Source organism: Centroberyx gerrardi, chromosome 10 (genome assembly GCF_048128805.1).
Source record: "Centroberyx gerrardi isolate f3 chromosome 10, fCenGer3.hap1.cur.20231027, whole genome shotgun sequence".
Lineage (NCBI taxonomy): Eukaryota > Metazoa > Chordata > Actinopteri > Beryciformes > Berycidae > Centroberyx > Centroberyx gerrardi.
The window spans coordinates 16026147-16044627 of record NC_136006.1 but is presented as its reverse complement, the minus strand read 5'-3'; the positions used below and the strand labels follow the sequence as shown (position 1 = coordinate 16044627).

At 39.0% G+C, this 18481-nt stretch overlaps 1 protein-coding gene across 2 annotated transcripts; it reads left to right on the top strand.

Moving 5' to 3' along the window:
- Positions 1 to 7574: 7574 nt before the first annotated feature.
- Positions 7575 to 17747, top strand: lnpa (limb and neural patterns a). Of its 2 annotated transcripts, XM_071917918.2 has the most exons (13): positions 7575 to 7616; positions 8264 to 8371; positions 9084 to 9125; positions 11137 to 11324; positions 11410 to 11468; positions 11567 to 11607; positions 13563 to 13646; positions 13791 to 13842; positions 13945 to 14166; positions 15297 to 15402; positions 15805 to 15875; positions 16199 to 16354; positions 16596 to 17747. In XM_071917918.2, the coding sequence occupies exons 2-13, from the start codon at positions 8345 to 8347 to the stop codon at positions 16763 to 16765; spliced, it is 1218 nt and encodes a 405-aa protein (XP_071774019.1). In that variant the 5' UTR covers positions 7575 to 7616; positions 8264 to 8344; the 3' UTR covers positions 16766 to 17747. The 2 variants fall into 2 exon arrangements, with proteins under 2 accessions (XP_071774019.1, XP_078142171.1); XM_078286045.1 differs by lacking the exons at positions 7575 to 7616; positions 8264 to 8371 and having other exon boundaries at positions 8411 to 9125.
- The last annotated feature ends 734 nt before the right edge of the window (positions 17748 to 18481 follow it).

The window sequence follows — 18481 nt, the reverse complement described above, 5'->3', positions numbered from 1 at the left end:
ATAGACTCTATTGGGAGTGTGACTACCGCCTGAGATCACATGACAATCCCATGTCAACGTTTTTGAAAAGCTCAGTTTTCGCCGTCCACACTACAAGACGAAGCCAGCGTTTTCAGATTTATCCACTTTGGAGAGCGTTTTCAGAAAGCTCCGTTTTCGGTGGTCGAAAATGCCATCTTGGTGTGGATGGAAGGCCAAAACGGGAGAAATAAAGATGCGTTTTCAAATTTACCCGGCTTAGTGTGGACAAGGCACTAGATAGGTAGGATAGGTAGTTAATTGCATTCACCTGGCATCCCAGGTGTAAATCAGTCCCTGATTAAATGGCACAAATGAAAACCAGACTGTGGGTACCAAGGACCAGGTTGAGAACCACTGACTTAATGAAACAATTCTGCATATCGGTCAGTAAGCGTTTAATCCATTTCTGTTTATTTATATGAGACAATTGAATGGACACGATAGCAAGTTAGCAATGGCTGCACTGAGCTGAACTGAGTTTGTACAGCTGTAAATTAGTCCAAATTCACGGCGGTAGATATAGTTTACCAAATTTATCATTATCTGAGAGTGGACCTGACCAAGTCTAACATTAGTTGGAACAATTGCTGAAAGTGTTGTGGGCTACAAAATGGTAATTTTTACGAATTAAATTGAACGGGTCCTGAATCGTTAGACAGGCTGTTAGACAGCCCAAAACAATCGAGCTAGTCAAAAGTCTTCCCACCACTACATTACACTTGCTTGACACGGAACAAAGGGATGCACTTCTCCAATTAAGAGTAATAAATCTTTGACTCATCTAGTCATTAGTTTAACTGCTTAATGAGCTTTCTGGAGTTTGAGATTGTATTTCTGAATTAGCAAGCTAGCAAAGGTTACTGCCAGTTAGCGTAGCTGGCAGTTGCACAGGTACAAAACTGGACGGCTAACCGGTGGTTGCAGAGTTATTACTTTCACCTGTGCCTACTTTAAACGACAATTTAACCAGTTATGATAATCTATATTAATGGAGATCGGTAGGCAATAATTGAGTTTGTGGTTTGCATCACATACCTTGGCCCCATCACCCTGAATAACAGGATCCAGAAGGACATCAAGGAGAGACAGGTGAACATGCTGTCTGCATTTCAGCATTTCAGTCTTGTTCCATCTGGAACTAAAAGCAGAAAATACTGTTTAAAAACCAAATTCCATCCAAACTACAAATTAAGAATCACTTCAATTTGCAGAGTACAATACATTTATAGGGATTTGTATGGATCTTGCTTATTTAGTAGGAATGTCAACAAAATGGAATTTCACACACAGTTCAAAAGAGGTAGTTCAAGATGTACTGTAATTAGACAACACAGACATGCTATTTGGAAAAAAAAAAAGTGACACCAAGACTTTTGCCTACAAAATGTATAAATGTGAAAACCCTTCAAATACTGAATAGAGGTGAATAGCCATTATTTATTTATAGTTTATTAATTGGTGTTGAACATAGATGAGGTTGAAACGGAATGGTTGACTGCAAAGACTAAGTGGCACATGAATGTGCAAAGTGTACAATACAGCTTGCACAAAGACAGCATGGTAATAAATAACATAATTATCAATATCCAATTTCACGCAGTCACTCTGTCAATGGTCCAGAGATTGGGGGATTAAGGGCTGTTTGAGTAGGGACACAACCGTTAGGTGAAAGCTAGATGGAGGGTGGAGTTAGTTTTAATGAACTATCACCATTTCCAAGAGGAAAGTTTAAATCCTGGCTTTGGCTATTTCAATACCTCTCTAAAATTGGAAATTCTTGTAAAACCAAGCTATGAACAAGCAAATCTTCAGGTAAAATTTCAGCTAGGAAGTTGGTTTCGTTCTGATCGGAGCACCTTCTTTGTGACTTTACCATTTGCGGGTCACTTGCCACTGATTACATTTGATTATTTACCAGCTAATTTGTTATACAGTTCCAGCAGATGGAATACAATTTGGTGAAGTTGTATTTCAAATCTCTCCTCCCTTATGGACGCTTAATTTGCTTGCTAGACTAACTTATTTATAATATATAATAGTTATAAAAATCATAACGCTTAAAATTCTTACAGAACTGCATGCTTGAGTTTCCTGACCCTTGCTCGAGTTTTCCAATTACACCTTTAAGCCTTTCAAATAAACAGCACATTTACATGCACACTAATAAACTGATCCAAGTCCAACAAAGGCAATTCCCCAATTATTCAAGTGATCATGTAAACCGCATAGTGCAATTTCCTTAATCGGATAACTGTTATTGCATTATGAGAAAACCAATTAACACAGCTAGGTTTTTACCCAATCTTTCGAATTATTCGGCGCATGTATACCCTTAGTCTTTTGTTTTTTTACATCTGTGCATGAGCGCAAATGTAACCAGAGAGAGAACAATGTCCCCAGAAGCTGTCAACATCTAACAGCATGGCAACCGGCAAGACTCACGTTTGGACTGATGAGGAAACTCTTTTAATTCTTGCTGAAATTAAGAATATGAACATCCTTCATCTCCTAGATAGCGAAAATGTAGAAATGGTGACATGCTTAAGAAGGTGTCTTTGAAAATGGCGAGGCGGGATTTACGAGGCAGGAAGTTTGAGTTTTACGTCACTTCCTAGAGAGAAATCCAACTATGACTGAATCATATAAACCGGGGGTTTCCCCATTATCGCATTACTAGAGTGCATGTCAACGTATCAATCAAATTATTGCCATAACCTGATTATTCCCAGTTACCTGGTTATTAGTGTGCAAACACACTCAGTAACTTAAGCTGTGCAACTTTTGGGACTATTGTCACATGTGTTAACTACTCATTTTTATAATTCATAAACTCTACTTCCAACAATCATTCATTCCATTATACAGTAATTGGATAATAGTCTGAGAAACATAACGCAAGCTAAGGTTACCTAGCTTGGCAGGGCATTCCAGTGACATTTTTACCAGTGAGCACAGGAAAGAAATTAAGGAGCATTATCCATTAAAGTTATTGAAAATGCTTATCCCTTCATTGGAATCTCAAGGAGCAAATGCACCCCTTGTCAATGCCTAGTCTAAATTTATTTTAGTTGTATGTGTTTCTCAAATGGTAAGTTAGCACTGAACAAATCTACTTTGAGCAATTATTGAATAAAACCAAATTCTGCCTCTGTCACCTACAGCAGTGGTTCTCAAAGTGGGGTCAGGGGACCACCAGCTTCCAGCTTCCCCACCTACAGTATAGACAGTTACGTAATTCTGTACAAAGTCATATCAAACAACAAGATGACAAAATCTTATCAAATGGTGGTCTGTGGTCTAATGTGTAGAAATCTGGGGTCCTTGACATACAAAACTTTGGGAACCCCTGACCTACAGTACACTGGCGCTAGCTAACTTGCTTTAGACATTAGTCAGTACAAGCTAGCATCAATTGCAAAGGTCTGAGGGACAGAAACTAAAAAGATAGTGAACAGTTTTAATCTGACCATGGTGGTGAACTGAAGTTTTCAGTGTTTGATCACACTTTTCCCAATACAATTCTCAGAAATTACCACCTGTTGGAAAAACAAGACTAACCATTATTGTCAGCAACATATTGTATTTCAAACGTTTGAAAATGCACTCTTCCCAAATGGTATGATAAACGTACAGCTTGGATATTCAGTTCTGATTGGATTATTAACATGCAAACCCTAACTCTAACCTTACCGAAAATCATCAGTTACCGGTTTTTATGTGCTGCTCAGCAATCGTGTTGTTTAGTTACTGTACATGTTCAAGGACTATATTGTTATCTGGAAATATTTCATTATTATTGATAAAAAATAAATTATTTCTTGAACATTTGCATTATTTTTTATTACAATGGTGTTACCGCTGTTTTATAAAAAAAATTGATGTCAATGTGTAATTCATGTCATGGCTAACAGTGTCTCTTACCCTGCCTTCAAGTTGTCAGAAATACCATAATTACAAACTGAGCACACATGAACGATGCAACATAGTGGGAAAGTCACTGGGATGGGAGAGTGAGAAGACCTGAGTTGCCGAGATGTGACGGTCAGGGGGCGGAACAAGCCAGGTCAGTATTGTTGTATATTTATATGTTCACTCTTTAACTTATTATGCATTTTTGTTTAATAAATTAAGACATTCATTACATACCTGACATGGATTTTCTCATCTTCATTTTGGCACTGCAGCATAAAGTGGCACTGTGTTGCTTGATTCCTAAAGTAAAACATCAGCCACCAAAAAACAATACTAAATAAAAATAATAACAAAATGGACCCCATAACAAAAGTTGTTATGGGGTCCATTTTGTTATTATTTTTGACCAAAAGCACTTGAAGTCATTTTTACTTTTACTAAAGAGTGAGCTTACAAGGAGCACTTGAAGGCAGCATTAACCATAAGCTCCCATACGCAGCCATCAGGTGTCAGCACTGTTGCCAACTGCTACCAATGCTAGATTTAGGCCTAATGATTTTTCAGACACCCTGGCTGACTTTATTTCTCAAAACTGACTAGTGACAAATCTAGTGACTTTTTCCAACCATGGGGAACAATGTTAATGTGTTGACTTCCAAAGCATTTGGCGACAAATCTGTATGGGTGACGCTGTTTTGCGCTACTTGCTTGTCTAATCCAAACATGTCTGATGATTGCAGTGTTTCCCATAAACAGTGTAGCCCCTCCTGCCGCTATGAGCGCTGATTGTAGAAAATATATTGATATACAAATTAACGCATGATGTCATCTGGCGACTTTTTGAGTGACTTTTTGAGCAGCCAGTACTTTCCTTGGAAGAGAGTTGGCAACACTGGGTGTCAGGCCTTGCCACCAGACAGCAGCCGTTGAGGGTGTGCTTCCTTTGAAATTAATGAAAGCTGCTCTACTGCCCACTTTGCGTTTGCATTGTGTTGCATCCAGTGGAAATGTCCAAGCTCAGAAATCACATCACTAATCACCATCACTCAATGACTGATGCACACATTCGTCTTCATATAGTGCACTGAAATAACAAGAAAGAAAAATTGTATATTCGTTTTTTTCTGGTGTATTGATGTGTATATTGAAAGCGGATAATTGTAATCTACTATAGAGGTTTTATCACAAACAAGCCTGGCAGTCCAATGGAGAATTGGCTTTGAGCTAATGCCCTTGTCCCCTGGTCCTAGTCTCTACTTCAAAACACTCATTCACTCACTCAGCTCATTTAACCTAAACAAGGCTGTTTTTTGGCATTGTTAGCACCCAATGTTAATGTTAACATGCGACTACTAGCCACTGCTAGTGCTAACATTTTCTTCTACTAGATATGTTAGCTACTGTGCAAATCCGATGTGTTTATAACAAGATAGTGATGTTTAGCTGCTAGCTAACTAGCTGACATTAAACACAAAATGGATCAGATGTATCAGTGGGGAAATTATCAGTTCCCTGTCAAAAACAGCACAAAAGTTAACCACATCTTTTAATTTACTTTGAGACGGCCAAGTTGTACATGTAGAAACACAATCAGCTGCTCTGAGCTGTTGTTGCCCAAGAGCTGAAGAAATCCACTATGGCCGCCGGAGGATGCGTGACGTCACTTGAAAGCCCTGTATACTAGTGTCTGGCTGTAGTTTGTATACTGTGTTGTAGTTTGTTTCAGCTCAGCTTTTGTTTACACTTGTGAATATAGCAAAACAATACCAAAGCTATACTTACGCATATTGACGAATGAATACAGATGTTTTTCCACTCTGTTCCTCTTTCAAAACATTGTGCTCTGTGGAGCAGGGGAAAAGGCCACATTGACATGACACTGATGACAACACATACAGTGGAGTTTGACAAGTAGTTCATCTATAATCACTGCAAAACCCAAGTTCTCTTGCGGCTTATTGCCTGAGTCTGAACCAAGGGGCCTGAAACTGGCCCGGGCTTTTGAAGCAAACACAGAAGATCAAGACAGGCCCTCGATCATCTCTACTAGCTGGCTACAGCGCAACTTGAAACTCCACCCACCTCAATATGAGCGGAGACTTTTAATTTTTCTGGCCTCCGGTTCCTGTCCTTCGTCACATGGTTTCTGTCAGCGTCCCCGCACCTTAGGAGACAAAAAGCAGCTGAGGCTCTATATGGGGTCACTATGGGAGCAGTCTATCTCCACGAAGACTAAGACAAGTGCTTGGGCTTTTCATGAATATCCAAAGGTATTCCAAACATTTTGACACCAAAATTATATCTATAGGATAATTCTATCTGGTTAAAAGCCATAACATATTATAGCATAGGGAATGTTGCCAGGCAACCAAATAAACAGAAATTTAAAGGGACATCAAACTAGATATGGTGCATCAAATCACGTTAGGAGCATGAGAGACGTACGATTACATGAAGTCAGCTTGGAGATCACAAAATCTGACTTTGCACTTCTATGACAAATTTGCCACTTACTGGCGGCAAATTTGAGGGCAAAATAATTTCTATTGTTGTACAGTGTTGTTGACTACCAAGAAATAGCTAATACATTAGTTTACTTATTTTAAAATGCCGAAACTCTGTGCAGCGTTTGGCTGCAATAATAGGAACTAAAATGTTTCTCTTTTCCACACCCACTTAAGAGACAAGAGAAGACCATTTTCCTTCCATTGAGTGAATACATCATGTTTCATCTCTCTCACAAATCTCTGATACGAGTCAATGAGAACAAAGCCCATTCTTTATGTAGAAACATACAAGATGTCAGTGCCCAGAAATCTTCCGCTTCCCGGGCTTTAAACAGGCCAGCAGTAGGCCTATTTTCTACAGTCTATTGGCTGAACCCTGCAGGCTAACCTTGATTGAATACTAAGGTTAAAACTTGGTTCTTTGAGAAAATCCTGAAATATATTATTCCACACAAGTTTGGCTACTTTGAAAACACACTCATTTACAAACTAGGCTTGTTAAGTGTAGGGCCTAAAAGTTAGCCTACTTTATCACACCCACCTAAAAGAAGTAGAGCTACAAGTGCTACTGAAACATTGGAGATGAATTGTTTTCTTCGGCTGCTATGTAAGTAGTCATTTTGTATTTTTATGCCTAATTTGTTACACCTGCAATAATCACAAGGCATAAAGGGCAGATTACAATGATATGGGAGATTATGGCTGTTACAAAGGCAGCACTGTGGCTGTTAGGTATGTACGAAGACGTGTTGCATTTTGTGTCCAAGGTCCAAACCCGTCCAAACCGAAGAAAAGCTTTTGCACCAACTAACAGACCAGAGACAGCATCCTCGACTGCAGTTGATGGCAATTTTAGGCAGAAAAAAAGATTATGCTTTTCAGAGATATGTGTGTGTGACAGCGCGACATTTACCAATAATAATCATACTATTAATAACAATATTCAATAACAGTACTAAAACATCTCAGTTCACTCACCAGCAGACTATTCTTTGTCGTGTGGGACCCACCAGAAACTAATTTTGAGTCCAAAACCAAACTGCTTGTAAAGGCCCAATGCTCATGTTCCACGCTGGTCCTGGTGGACAGACACTCCCCCTCTTGGCCCCAACACGCCCTCCGTGAAAAGTCAGGAGGAGTGGAGCCCTGCGGAGACTGGATAAGTTAGCTGCCAAGGTAAATACCATACCCCCTAGCACTTTTTGAAAAATTATGCTAACGGTAGTATTCATTCACTTGCCGTGTGTGTTGTTAGCTTTTGCTACTTCGCGCAAAGCCGGGACAAACATGGTCGAGCGTAGCAGTAACGTTAGCTAACTTAGTTAACGTGGTGAAGAATTGCCGAGTGCAATAATGTTACTAGCTAGCTAGCCACTGGCTAGTATCCAGCTATCGTACGGGAATGCTAACAGTTTACTGATGGGTAGGTTTAGTAGGCAACGTTCGCTGTACATAGCGACATAACGAACCTTCCCTGTGAGGTTATTGTTAACTTTAAGGTTACGTCTGTTTGTAGTTTACGAGATATCGGTTGCCGCCATAAACTAGCAATGGTAATCTAAATTCTGCTAACTTAGCGAAGGCAGTCAGTAAAGCCTGGATAAGTATGCATCCGCAAACTTGAGACGTAATGTTCCGCTAAATTCCTTAGATCATCTATCGACACTATACACAGTAAGGTCAGGTCACCGAAATATTATTTGTAGCTTTATGTAATGCCCATCGTTAAAAAGCTTGGTGGGACTTGTCGGTGTATGGCTGCCTACCCGCTGTGTGTTGACAGTTTCTGTAAGAAAGTTGATAACCACAATTTTTGTCAACAGGTGGAGAGGTTGTCTGTGTTTGATATCCAGTGAAGGGTCCCAGAAACAGAGTAGCCAAGGCTACATTGTAGGATCATCAACATGGGGGCTGTTGTCTCGCGGTGGAGGGTTTGTATCATATTTCTGGTCATGGCTGTTTACCATGTAGTATTTGCTCCTGCACTACTAACGTACTTTCTTTCATGTACATTAGCTACTCAAAGGGGACATTTTTAGTTGGCCAAATAGAATAAGTGTTTGTCACATTTATTTTGTAATTAGTTTTTTCTTTGTAGGCTTTCAGTTTTGGACTGTATTTAGGACAGATACTTAAAGTAATATTTCTTGTAGCACACCATGCTCCAGTGGGAGAGGGTGTCCACATGCTGAGATAGAGGTGCACAAATTATCAGAATTAAGATGCCAAGTTTAGGTTAGAACATATTATCTAACAGTCATTCTTTGCCTGCCTGGCTTAAGCCATTCCCTGCCCTCTCCTGTTTGAGACTGGCATGTAGAAAGTAAAGCTGATTGGACCAAAGCAGGCACACTAATTGAAGTGCATATGTTGCACAAGTCAAAACAGCTACAAGCAGAGCCTCTTTCCCACTTCACAGTCTGCTATAGGCACACCTGAAAATGTAGCCTAATTGATTGTGCCAGCAACTCAAACTACAGACTACAACACACTCGCACATACACAATATAGGATATGCAAAAAATGGGAATATAAAACAGGAAGCTTCTAGTACCCAGAGAGAACTCTCATAGCACAAACATAGCACCTTTCTTGTGGCAAATGTTATGTTTTTTTGAATTTGAAAATGTTTTTGTCTTGCAGGCTAAACCATCCACTGTGGAGGTTTTGGAAGGAATTGATAAGGTATGTTTTACCCAAAGCCTTCCCAAAGATAGATTGCCTGACGTGTCGGTGTGATATTATATAATACATTTAGCTTTCACAGTATAGCCTACTTCTGGAAGTGTTTCCTCTTTCCATTTGCAGATATGTGCTATGAGATAATGTACTATAAAATGACCTACTAAAGCAATACAAATCCATGTCCTAAACATTTTGTAGCCTGTGCTGCATCACCTAATGTGCATTGTGGGACTCATGCAAATTAAGCCAGGCCATTAAGTATGGCCATCTCATAAGAAGCACAGGTAGACACAGCCAGCATGAACTTGAAACATTCTTGCTCATGCAGTGTGCAAAAACGGAGCCCAAGAGCCAGTGCTGATTGATTGATTGATTTAAATTTATTTTACAAATTCCAGTTGATAACACATGTACAGTTCTTAAGGCAGAAGATATACATGAATTTAAAGGGTCAGGATTCATAGTAAAGCTCAAGAGTTTATTTATATTGTGGTCCTTTGGGGAAGATAGAAAGGAGGAGGACGTGTGAGAAATTAAACAAAAAAGAGTTTTAGCCTCAAATATTTTCAGCAGCATAACAATGGAGAATTGTATGTATGCATTGCACACATCAGCAATAAATTACACTTACTTATCCTGCATAGGCTTGGGAATAGTGATAAAGGTTAAACCTGGGTGAAAATTGACAATAGGCTAGAGAAGACTTGCATTGGTCAATTACCAATACTGAAGTTGTCTTGATATAAAGGGAGTGTGCTGTTTATCCTTTTCCCACACTCAAAAAATTAGGCAATTTCTTGATTCTCAAAATTGAAAAAGTTACCATGACGTGCTATTCATAGTATTCCCATGATGTCACATGCATTTCCTACCTGTATGGCCACTTTACAATACACACAGCTTATTGGATGTGTTTGTCATTTGATTGTAATCACCTGTTAATTTATTACAATCACCTGCTATTTTCCTACCAAGATGGCCATGTGGTGATGTAACAGAATACTATGAATATAGGCCCTGTCTTTGGAGCAGGTACCTACACATATACTTAGGAGGTTAGGTGGCATTGCTCATAGGCACTTTGGCAGTAATGGGCATTGATAGTACCAGGATTAAACCAGCAATCATGAGCTACTGGGCTGGCCTTTCATTCCATTCTTTCAACCAAGGCACTGGTTGGTCCCTGTTTCCAAACAAACCTTTGTGTATAATAGAACCCTGTCATGTGAAGACATGGAGAGATGGGTGTTGGCCTGTTAGTCTTCCTCTAGAGTTTGCATCAATCAAGAGGAAGTATTTTGGCTTCTTGTTTTTTATTTGCCTGGTTACACACTGAGCCTGTGGTGTGGCTGGGTTTGAGATCTGTTTATGCAATGCTCAGAGTGACAGACACACATGCTACTGCAGCACCACTTTATCCACAGTGACTAAGACTGGGTCCCATTCTGTCCACCAACTATTTTTGGAGGGGATTATCAACACTTTTAAAGCACCGGGGTTGCATTTCCTTCTTTATAAAAAGGAAAGATGAATGAGTCGCTTGTTAAGAGCAAAATGAAAGTGAATTGAACTGAATGAGTTGGCTTTTTTGCCAGAACGGAAATTTTCACATGATTTGATCAAGCCTTCCTGTATGACATGCTCCCTTTTGCTAAAGCCAAGTTTGAATAATGCTGCTCTGATATGCTGCATGTTTGCATTTTAATTATCAATCCTACTAAAGAAATTGGTATTGATTGTAAAAATTCAACAGTTAAGCCTAATAGATTATTATAGAATTTTGCTTTCAAAAATTCAGCAACACACTTATTAGGTCTTTGAAGGGTTATAGTCTGATAAAATTGGTTAAGTTAACAAAGTGGATACTTGAATGCTTCACCATAGACATCTTAATCTGTCCTAGTATCTTTAAGTTTTTGAAATGAAAAATATTTAAATGTTTTCATCTGCCAAAAGACAGTGTCATGTTATCATGCTGTGTTAATGTACTGATTTGTAATTGCTTTCACAGGATATACAGACTCTTGAGGAATATAGTGAGAAGTACCAGAGGCAGTTGAAGATATGGGTTGGGCGTCTGCTTCTTTACTCGTCTCTCCTCTACCTGATCACATGTCTAGTTGTGTATTTCTGGTACCTGCCTGAACAGCTGATGGGACGGCTTATATTGTCCCTTCCGTTTGTAGTATTTCCTTTATTGTAAGTATACAAAATAATTGATCACATTTTCACTATGTAGTAACTAAAACCTATTAACCAGTTTGTTTTTTACTTTGCCCTTTAGAGTGTGGTTACTTCGAAAAATGCTTATTATTCTTTTTTCACGGAGAACTGAAAAAAATAGTAAGATTCTATTTATTGTTGATACATAACATACCACATAATAATCATTTTTTTATATGAAGTCTTTAAATATAAATTCTAAAAATGTTTTGTTTCAGATGAAAAATTAGAAGAACTTAGAGCACAAAAAAGGAAAATAGTAAGTGGCTTTCTGGTACTTGTTTGATATTTTTCATGATTTAATGGAAGCATCAGGATTTTTGGATCTATTTTCCTCACTTTCCACTCTGTAGCCTATAGTGTCAAAGAACACTGTTACCCATGACACTTGTGGTTTGAAACGGCCCAAGGCTGGTGTTGGCCTCTTGATGCTTCTAAAACAAAGATGCTGTGTTAAGACAGGCATGGACAAAGTTGCCTCAAAATGCCTTTAATACACAAAGAAAAGAATTGATGAACTGAAAAGACGGATAGCGTATGTGAAAATGAAAATCGAGATACAAGAGTGGGGGAGAAGAAATGCAAACAAAATATACTTTGAGTAACACATTTGAAGTTGATAGGCGTAAACATGAAAAGAATTTGAATGAAAAATGCAAAGTGTAGTGAAAATAACTCACTGTTGCTGTATTATAATCACGTGTTCGTGTCATGATATAGGCCTCAAGGGTCAAACAATAATACAAGACATAAAATCCTGCAGTCAAAAACGGATTGAGGCAATGAATTCCCTATGTGACTTATATGTTGACGGATGACTGAGTGAAGGCAGGCTGTCAATCTTTCTACACTGCGTTGGTCCGTAGCTTCGTACAACAAAAGTTGAAACCATTTGAACTTTTGTTGAACTGCACTATACGTAATCATCCGTTAGCTGTTCACTAGACTATCAGAAACGGCGAAGGTGGAGCTTGCCTTTTGTCTCTCGATTTTCAAAACGGAAAAGCAACTTATTTGATTTGTACACAGCTTCCCATAGTTGTATGCACCCACAGCACAGAGTATTTGCTTTTGTCTGTGAACGAGAATGACAATAGCAAGGAGGCTGCGCTTATCGAGATCCATGTTTCTGTTTTTACACAATATCTGCCTTTTTCATAAAACGCTATGCCTCGATTTTGTGTTCCAATTGGACAAAGAGTGGAAAGAACTTGATGCATTTCATCCGTTTCTGTCTGGCCGCCCCCTTATACTCACCAAATCACCCACTAGGTGGGTAGTAGTAGTCATGATAAAGACATTAAGAAGATTGGAGCATATCTTTTAATTGTGGTGGTGATTTTCACCCACTCTAGTTGGTGGTGTTAATTCAAAAGCTCTCTAGGCATCTCTCCCTGAATTGTCTCTCAAATCTCTCTGAAATCAGTACTGCCAGCTTGAGAGAACTGCTTTAAACCACAAGTGTCTGTAGCTAGCAGTATGATCAGATGAGTGAGAGAAACATATATGACTCATAATCTCTAAAGAGGATGTAGAGTGCATTGTAATTTGGATGTGTAGTGTCTCCAGCGAAGTGAAGACTTTCCCTTCATACTGTAAGTCATGTACTAAGCCTGTATGGTGCTCTTATTGATCCTCCTCAGCGTTTTGGAGCAAGATAATTGCTACTCTTAATAAATAATCTAATATCAATGCAGACAGCACTTGATTAGTACAGTGACTTAACTCAGTAAAGCACTGTGCTAATGTCATTTTAATTAATAGCATTTAGTGCCGGAAAGAAATAAATCTGAGAAATTGCTTGTCATCCTCTGTCAAGTCTAATAACTTTCAATAATTAGGGCTGATGGATTTTCACACTCTCCATTATCGAAGTAGTGAATGTAATTATTCTTCATATTATATGTAAACAATTAGAAATGTTTGGTACTTGTTTTAAATGAAGATGTACAATTTAGGGAGGTAACTTACTGGTGCCCTTTCACGGTCACCTTAACATTTGATGTCATGGTAGATATTTCTGGCAGTCTAAAAAATCAGAAAACATTTATTACTTAAATGAGATGATCATTTAATTGTTCTTTTGATTACTGAGCAATCCAACTTGATACTGTTATTCTAATATTGATTTCCTTGTTGAATCTTTATTGAAAAATAATTCAATTTATACATTTGCCCATAAAATCCTTGTTAATATCTTGTGATTTTTAACAGCTTGAAGAAGTTATGGAGACTGAGACGTATAAAACTGCTAAAATGATTCTGGAGAGATTTGATCCTGAATCCAGGAAAACCGTTGTGAGTTTTCTGTCCTCATAAAATTCCATACTTGGTTGATTGTTTTTGTTTTTTATAACTTGTTAAGGTAAATGGGCCATCCGTTTGATTTATACCATGAATGTTGAAAAAAATCCCCTAACGCTGTTTGTTATTCATATTAAGGAGCTGGAATCTACTCCAGTTGGACCTCACATGACTCCAAAACCAGGACAAGGTAGCTATTATTTCCGAAGATGACACCATTATTTTAAAGGGCCCTACTTTCCTTTGGCATTGCTTACCGGTGTTAAGCAACCTGCAATGTTTCCTGTGTTAGAACTCCGCCAGCGCAATGTCATCCCAAAGACCCCCCCAGTGGTGGTGAATCCTGCAGGCAGTGCCGCAGCCCGTCCCCCTCTCGCCTCGGGGCCCACCTACCCTGGACGATCTCCCCACTCTGCTCCAGGTGGACCCCCAGAGAGGAGCCTGTCGGCTATAGCTGCTCAGCAGAGCTTGATGAGGAAGCCTGTGACCCCTGGCACACCTGTTCTAGGAGTCGGTGAGTTACCTGCACACAGGGGGACCACATCATAATGTGGTCGATTAAGGTGTGATTTACTCTTCCCTGGCTCTGTGTCCCCAGTTGCTCAAGGCTCTGTGGTGTGTGTTGTCAGCAAGGGTGGTATATGTTATAGTTGTAGTGGGTAATTGTATGAATGTAGTTTTCAAATATTTTACTAAAAGGTTAAGCCTTTCTCAAAAAACTGTATAATAGCGAACTAAGTTGAAAAGTAGGCGATTACTTCTGATATAATTGGAAATGTATAATAATTGCCTTGGTATAAGTAATACAAAGTGTGTGTCTTTAGATCTTGTGTTGCTTTTAAAGATTTGAAAAGCGAGCCAGCCAACACACTGAGAAACTCTCCAAAGAACGATTGTTGTATAAGGAAGGTTTCTGTGGAGTGTGGAAGTATTGAATATTCACTATGAATTATTTCTGGACTATGAACACTCCACAGAAGATGCAAATAAGTGCAAACAGTAAAGGAAAATGTGCTCCTAGAGGAAGCAGCATGCTGTAATTGCCATGTGGAATGCCAACTGTGAGGTATGCACGAGGCAAGATTATGTTAACTGTGATTAATTAGCCAGACCTGCGTTTGTTCTCTGGGCATTGGTGGTGGAATCTCACTAAATGTCTCTTAATGCATGGTGAAATTACCTTTGGCATTGGGCACACCTCACAAATGGTTTACATGACTTGATGCTATCAGCTGCTTCTGTTGAAAATTGAAAGTGAAAAGCAATTTGATACAAAGAGTCACCACAGAGTTTCCATATGTTGGTAAATTAATAACCAGCAGGATACTGAGACTCTGCCAAGTCTCACAGAAATGACCAGTCATCTTCCTATGATTGCTCTTGATGTTAGATTATATTAATTACTACTCACCAACACAGCAGGGAATCTGCACGTGCTTTGCAAGTGAGATCCAGTTTCGAGTCATTATGAAAAAGGGCAGGTTTTGTAAAATGTATCATGCCTTGTGCAGCTAACTGTGAATCTCTGCCTCACTATTTCACCAAGCTCTTACTCTTGCTCTAGTCCGGCCCTGTTTACGGTGATTTGTATTCAAGACTGCAGACTGTGTGTAGCTAATGGGCATGGGTGTTGTGCTTTAACAGGGATGCACCCCCCAGGCCCGCCCCTGGCCAGACCTGTGCTCCCGAGGGAGAGAGGCGCTGTGGACAGGGTCATTGAGTATCTTGTTGGAGATGGCCCTCAGAACAGGTACGCAACCTCTGCTTTTAAACAGGGCACCCTCTTTTCAGTAATACACTCATATTTTAACAGTTTACCTTGGAATAATAATTCTTTCTTATAAGTGTGGTTTTGTATTATACACTCTCAGTTCCTTGTCCAAACTTGCAAAAAAATACGACACACTGATACACCGCCTAGAATTATTTAGATGCATTTCATATTCTACATAATTGCCAGATTTACCACCCTCTTGCTATGGAAATTGAGGTTAAAATGCAGATTAATGTCCCAAGATTATTAGTGGATTACTAATACTTGTGCTCCACTTGAGCTGTGGAAAATGTCATCCTATATATCAACAAAATGATCTTTCGGTAATGCCATTCCATGTCTGCACTCTCAACCAGATTGTTTTTCCTCCCTCTTTAGATATGCTCTCATATGCCAGCAGTGTCTGTCCCATAACGGCATGGCATTAAAAGAGGAATTTGAATATGTTGGTAAGATTTAGAGAAACACAACACTCTTTGTCAGTCTCCATCAAACACTGTGCCTTCATTTGCCCTCTAGCATTTGGCAGCATAGTATATCATATGGCTCTTAAATGCCTCTGCCACTACCGACCTCTGTAAGCAAAAACACAAGATTGAATATGCAAACTAGTGCTGCACATCGATCTGAAGTGTTTATGCATCTCAGGCATTTTTTTCTTTTGTCATTGGTTTCATATTCATGTATATTAATCTGTGTCTGTATGAAAATGTATTAGAGTGACTCAGGTGACGTGAACTATATGTACTGTGTTTTATGCGTCTTATTTCAGCCTTCCGATGTGCATATTGTTATTTCCTGAACCCTGCAAGAAAGACCAGGCCTCAAGCCCCTAGACTCCCTGAGATCATTGGTGAGCGGAAGATGTCGCCTGAAGCACCCTTACCATCATCTGGTCCTGACGCAGATGAAAGCCAGCCTATTTTAGGTATGTTTCTGATAATGCCACTCAAATGGGTTTGGTCCACATGATAAGGCACACAACATGCCTCTAAAATTCAGCGCTCATGCTTGTAACCGATTATCAGTACTAAGAGTATAAATTATAAATGTTATTTTCAATTTGTTTTATCTGGGTTGAAATTGAGCTTAAATTGAGCTTGATTTTGTGAAGTCTTTGTTTGATGTTTTGAATGCATGTAAAACTGAAATTGATCTCTGATTCTCAGGAAATGACAAGCTTGCTGACGCCTCTGCTGAATCAGACACCCAAGAGCCGGGAACTCCAACCACAGAAGGCAGCCCCGAATCAGACGAGCAAGGCACCCCGGAGTCACAGGACCCCCCTTCCGAGAAATCTGATGGGGAGCAAGATGTGTCTGCCATGGAAGTGGAATAGAAAGTGATTTCAACACAAGTCATGCTGGAGCTTTATTCTTTTCTGTGAGGAAACTTAATAATGGTTAACGTATAAGTAAATACCGTAAGTTGGAATAGCACATTAACAAGCCAATAGTTAACCCGATTTTCAACTTACAGAAAGTCTTTTCTTTTCAGAATTGCTTTTATAGTTCTAGCAATAAAGATGAATTTAATAATGAAACGCATAGGACTAGCAATTGTTAGCAACAGCCAAACAACCCCATTTTTCAAGTTTGTTTACATGTCCAGTCTATTGTCATAATGGAGAGCAAGAAGAAATATGTGTTTAATTTCATGTCAAATGCATTTCTTTTCTTTATGTTGATATATTTTAGTATAGGAAATGTCTTGTTCCATATTTTCAATGTTTTGTTTGTTTGTGATTTCTTGACTGAATGTATAACATTATTTTATCCAGGTTATATACAGAACTGCAAAAAACATCCTGCTTTGTGGGAAATTACATTTTTATTTATGGAAAATAATATTTATAGATATTTTTCTATAACGCTGTGCCTTTCATGACAGTATTGAATAGCTTGGGTACTCTGTAGCACATTGGAGCTAACATGTTTACACAACTGTGGTACCATTATAGGAATGCACATTTGTATTTATTGCTGAAAAGGAGATGTATGTCAGTAGCTTGCACCTGTCCTGAGTGCCTTTTATATTTGAAGGCTGTGATACACATGCAACATTTTGAGACAATATGGATGGGAAGTTGTGGCCAGCCACGCTTTGTTCCTTTTTTTTGGTTCCGTTTTTTTTTTTTCTCCCCTTACATTTGTTCCTTAACCCACTGTTACGCAATACAATTTACCCCATCTCCACTGCTTCAGGATATTGCCAATGTGTCATATTATAAATAGACAAAGTCATTGGAACTGTTTTTGTCTAAGCTGTTTGCTCAATGTATTAATGCCAGTTTTGTCTGAAAATTATTAAATAAACTTTTGAGAACATCCACATGTGTGCTCCGGATCACAACAGATTCATCAAGATAGTAACTTGTGATTTGTGTGCTGGAGAATCTGCTGAACTGATGTAGATTTGAAAACATGGAATTGCTTATTGCTGGATTTCAAAAGTTATTGTTCATTAACATTTCAAATAGAGAATAGGCACAACATGTAAATTGCCATGATAATAATAGCTCCACTGTATTCTTGGAAATATATTTAGCTATTACCTGTATGTGCAGAATGTTAGTTTTTGTGCTACCTTGGCTCCTCTCTACCCAGCTCCTCACCACAGGACATTTAAAAGAGCATGTTAAAACAGTCCATTTTCATTAGCAGGCCAATTTTAGCTTGTGATCATTTTATTTTGGCTCATTGATCATTTCAGACAGCGTAAGATAATGGTGCTGACACACAGCCCGACCAGTCTTGATTGCTTGACCCTCTTCATTTGCAACAAGAAAGTCATTGCAGCTACAAAGTTGCTCTCTGCCATCACGTGACCCTTTTCCCCTGAAGATACACCGTAAACTATTGGTGAGGTCAACATCCCACATCTTCTATGGGTTTTGATAATGTATGTTTACAGAGACGTGACCTCCTGGGCTTTGTAATGCATCAATGTGACACCAACAGTAACGCCTGATTCCACCGCATGCTGTTTGAGGTTGACCTCTGACAAGAGCCAAACAGGAAAAAAATGGGACATCAATAGGACGATGTTTAGATGT

Bases quoted from the DNA above. Each gene is read 5' to 3' on its own strand.
- lnpa (XM_078286045.1), top strand. From the start codon at position 9,042: ATGTTATGTTTTTTTGAATTTGAAAATGTTTTTGTCTTGCAGGCTAAA. The intron at 9,126-11,136 runs GTATGTTTTACC...TTGCTTTCACAG, and splicing joins TTTTGGAAGGAATTGATAAG to GATATACAGACTCTTGAGGA. The intron at 13,647-13,790 runs GTGAGTTTTCTG...ATTCATATTAAG, and splicing joins CTGAATCCAGGAAAACCGTT to GAGCTGGAATCTACTCCAGT.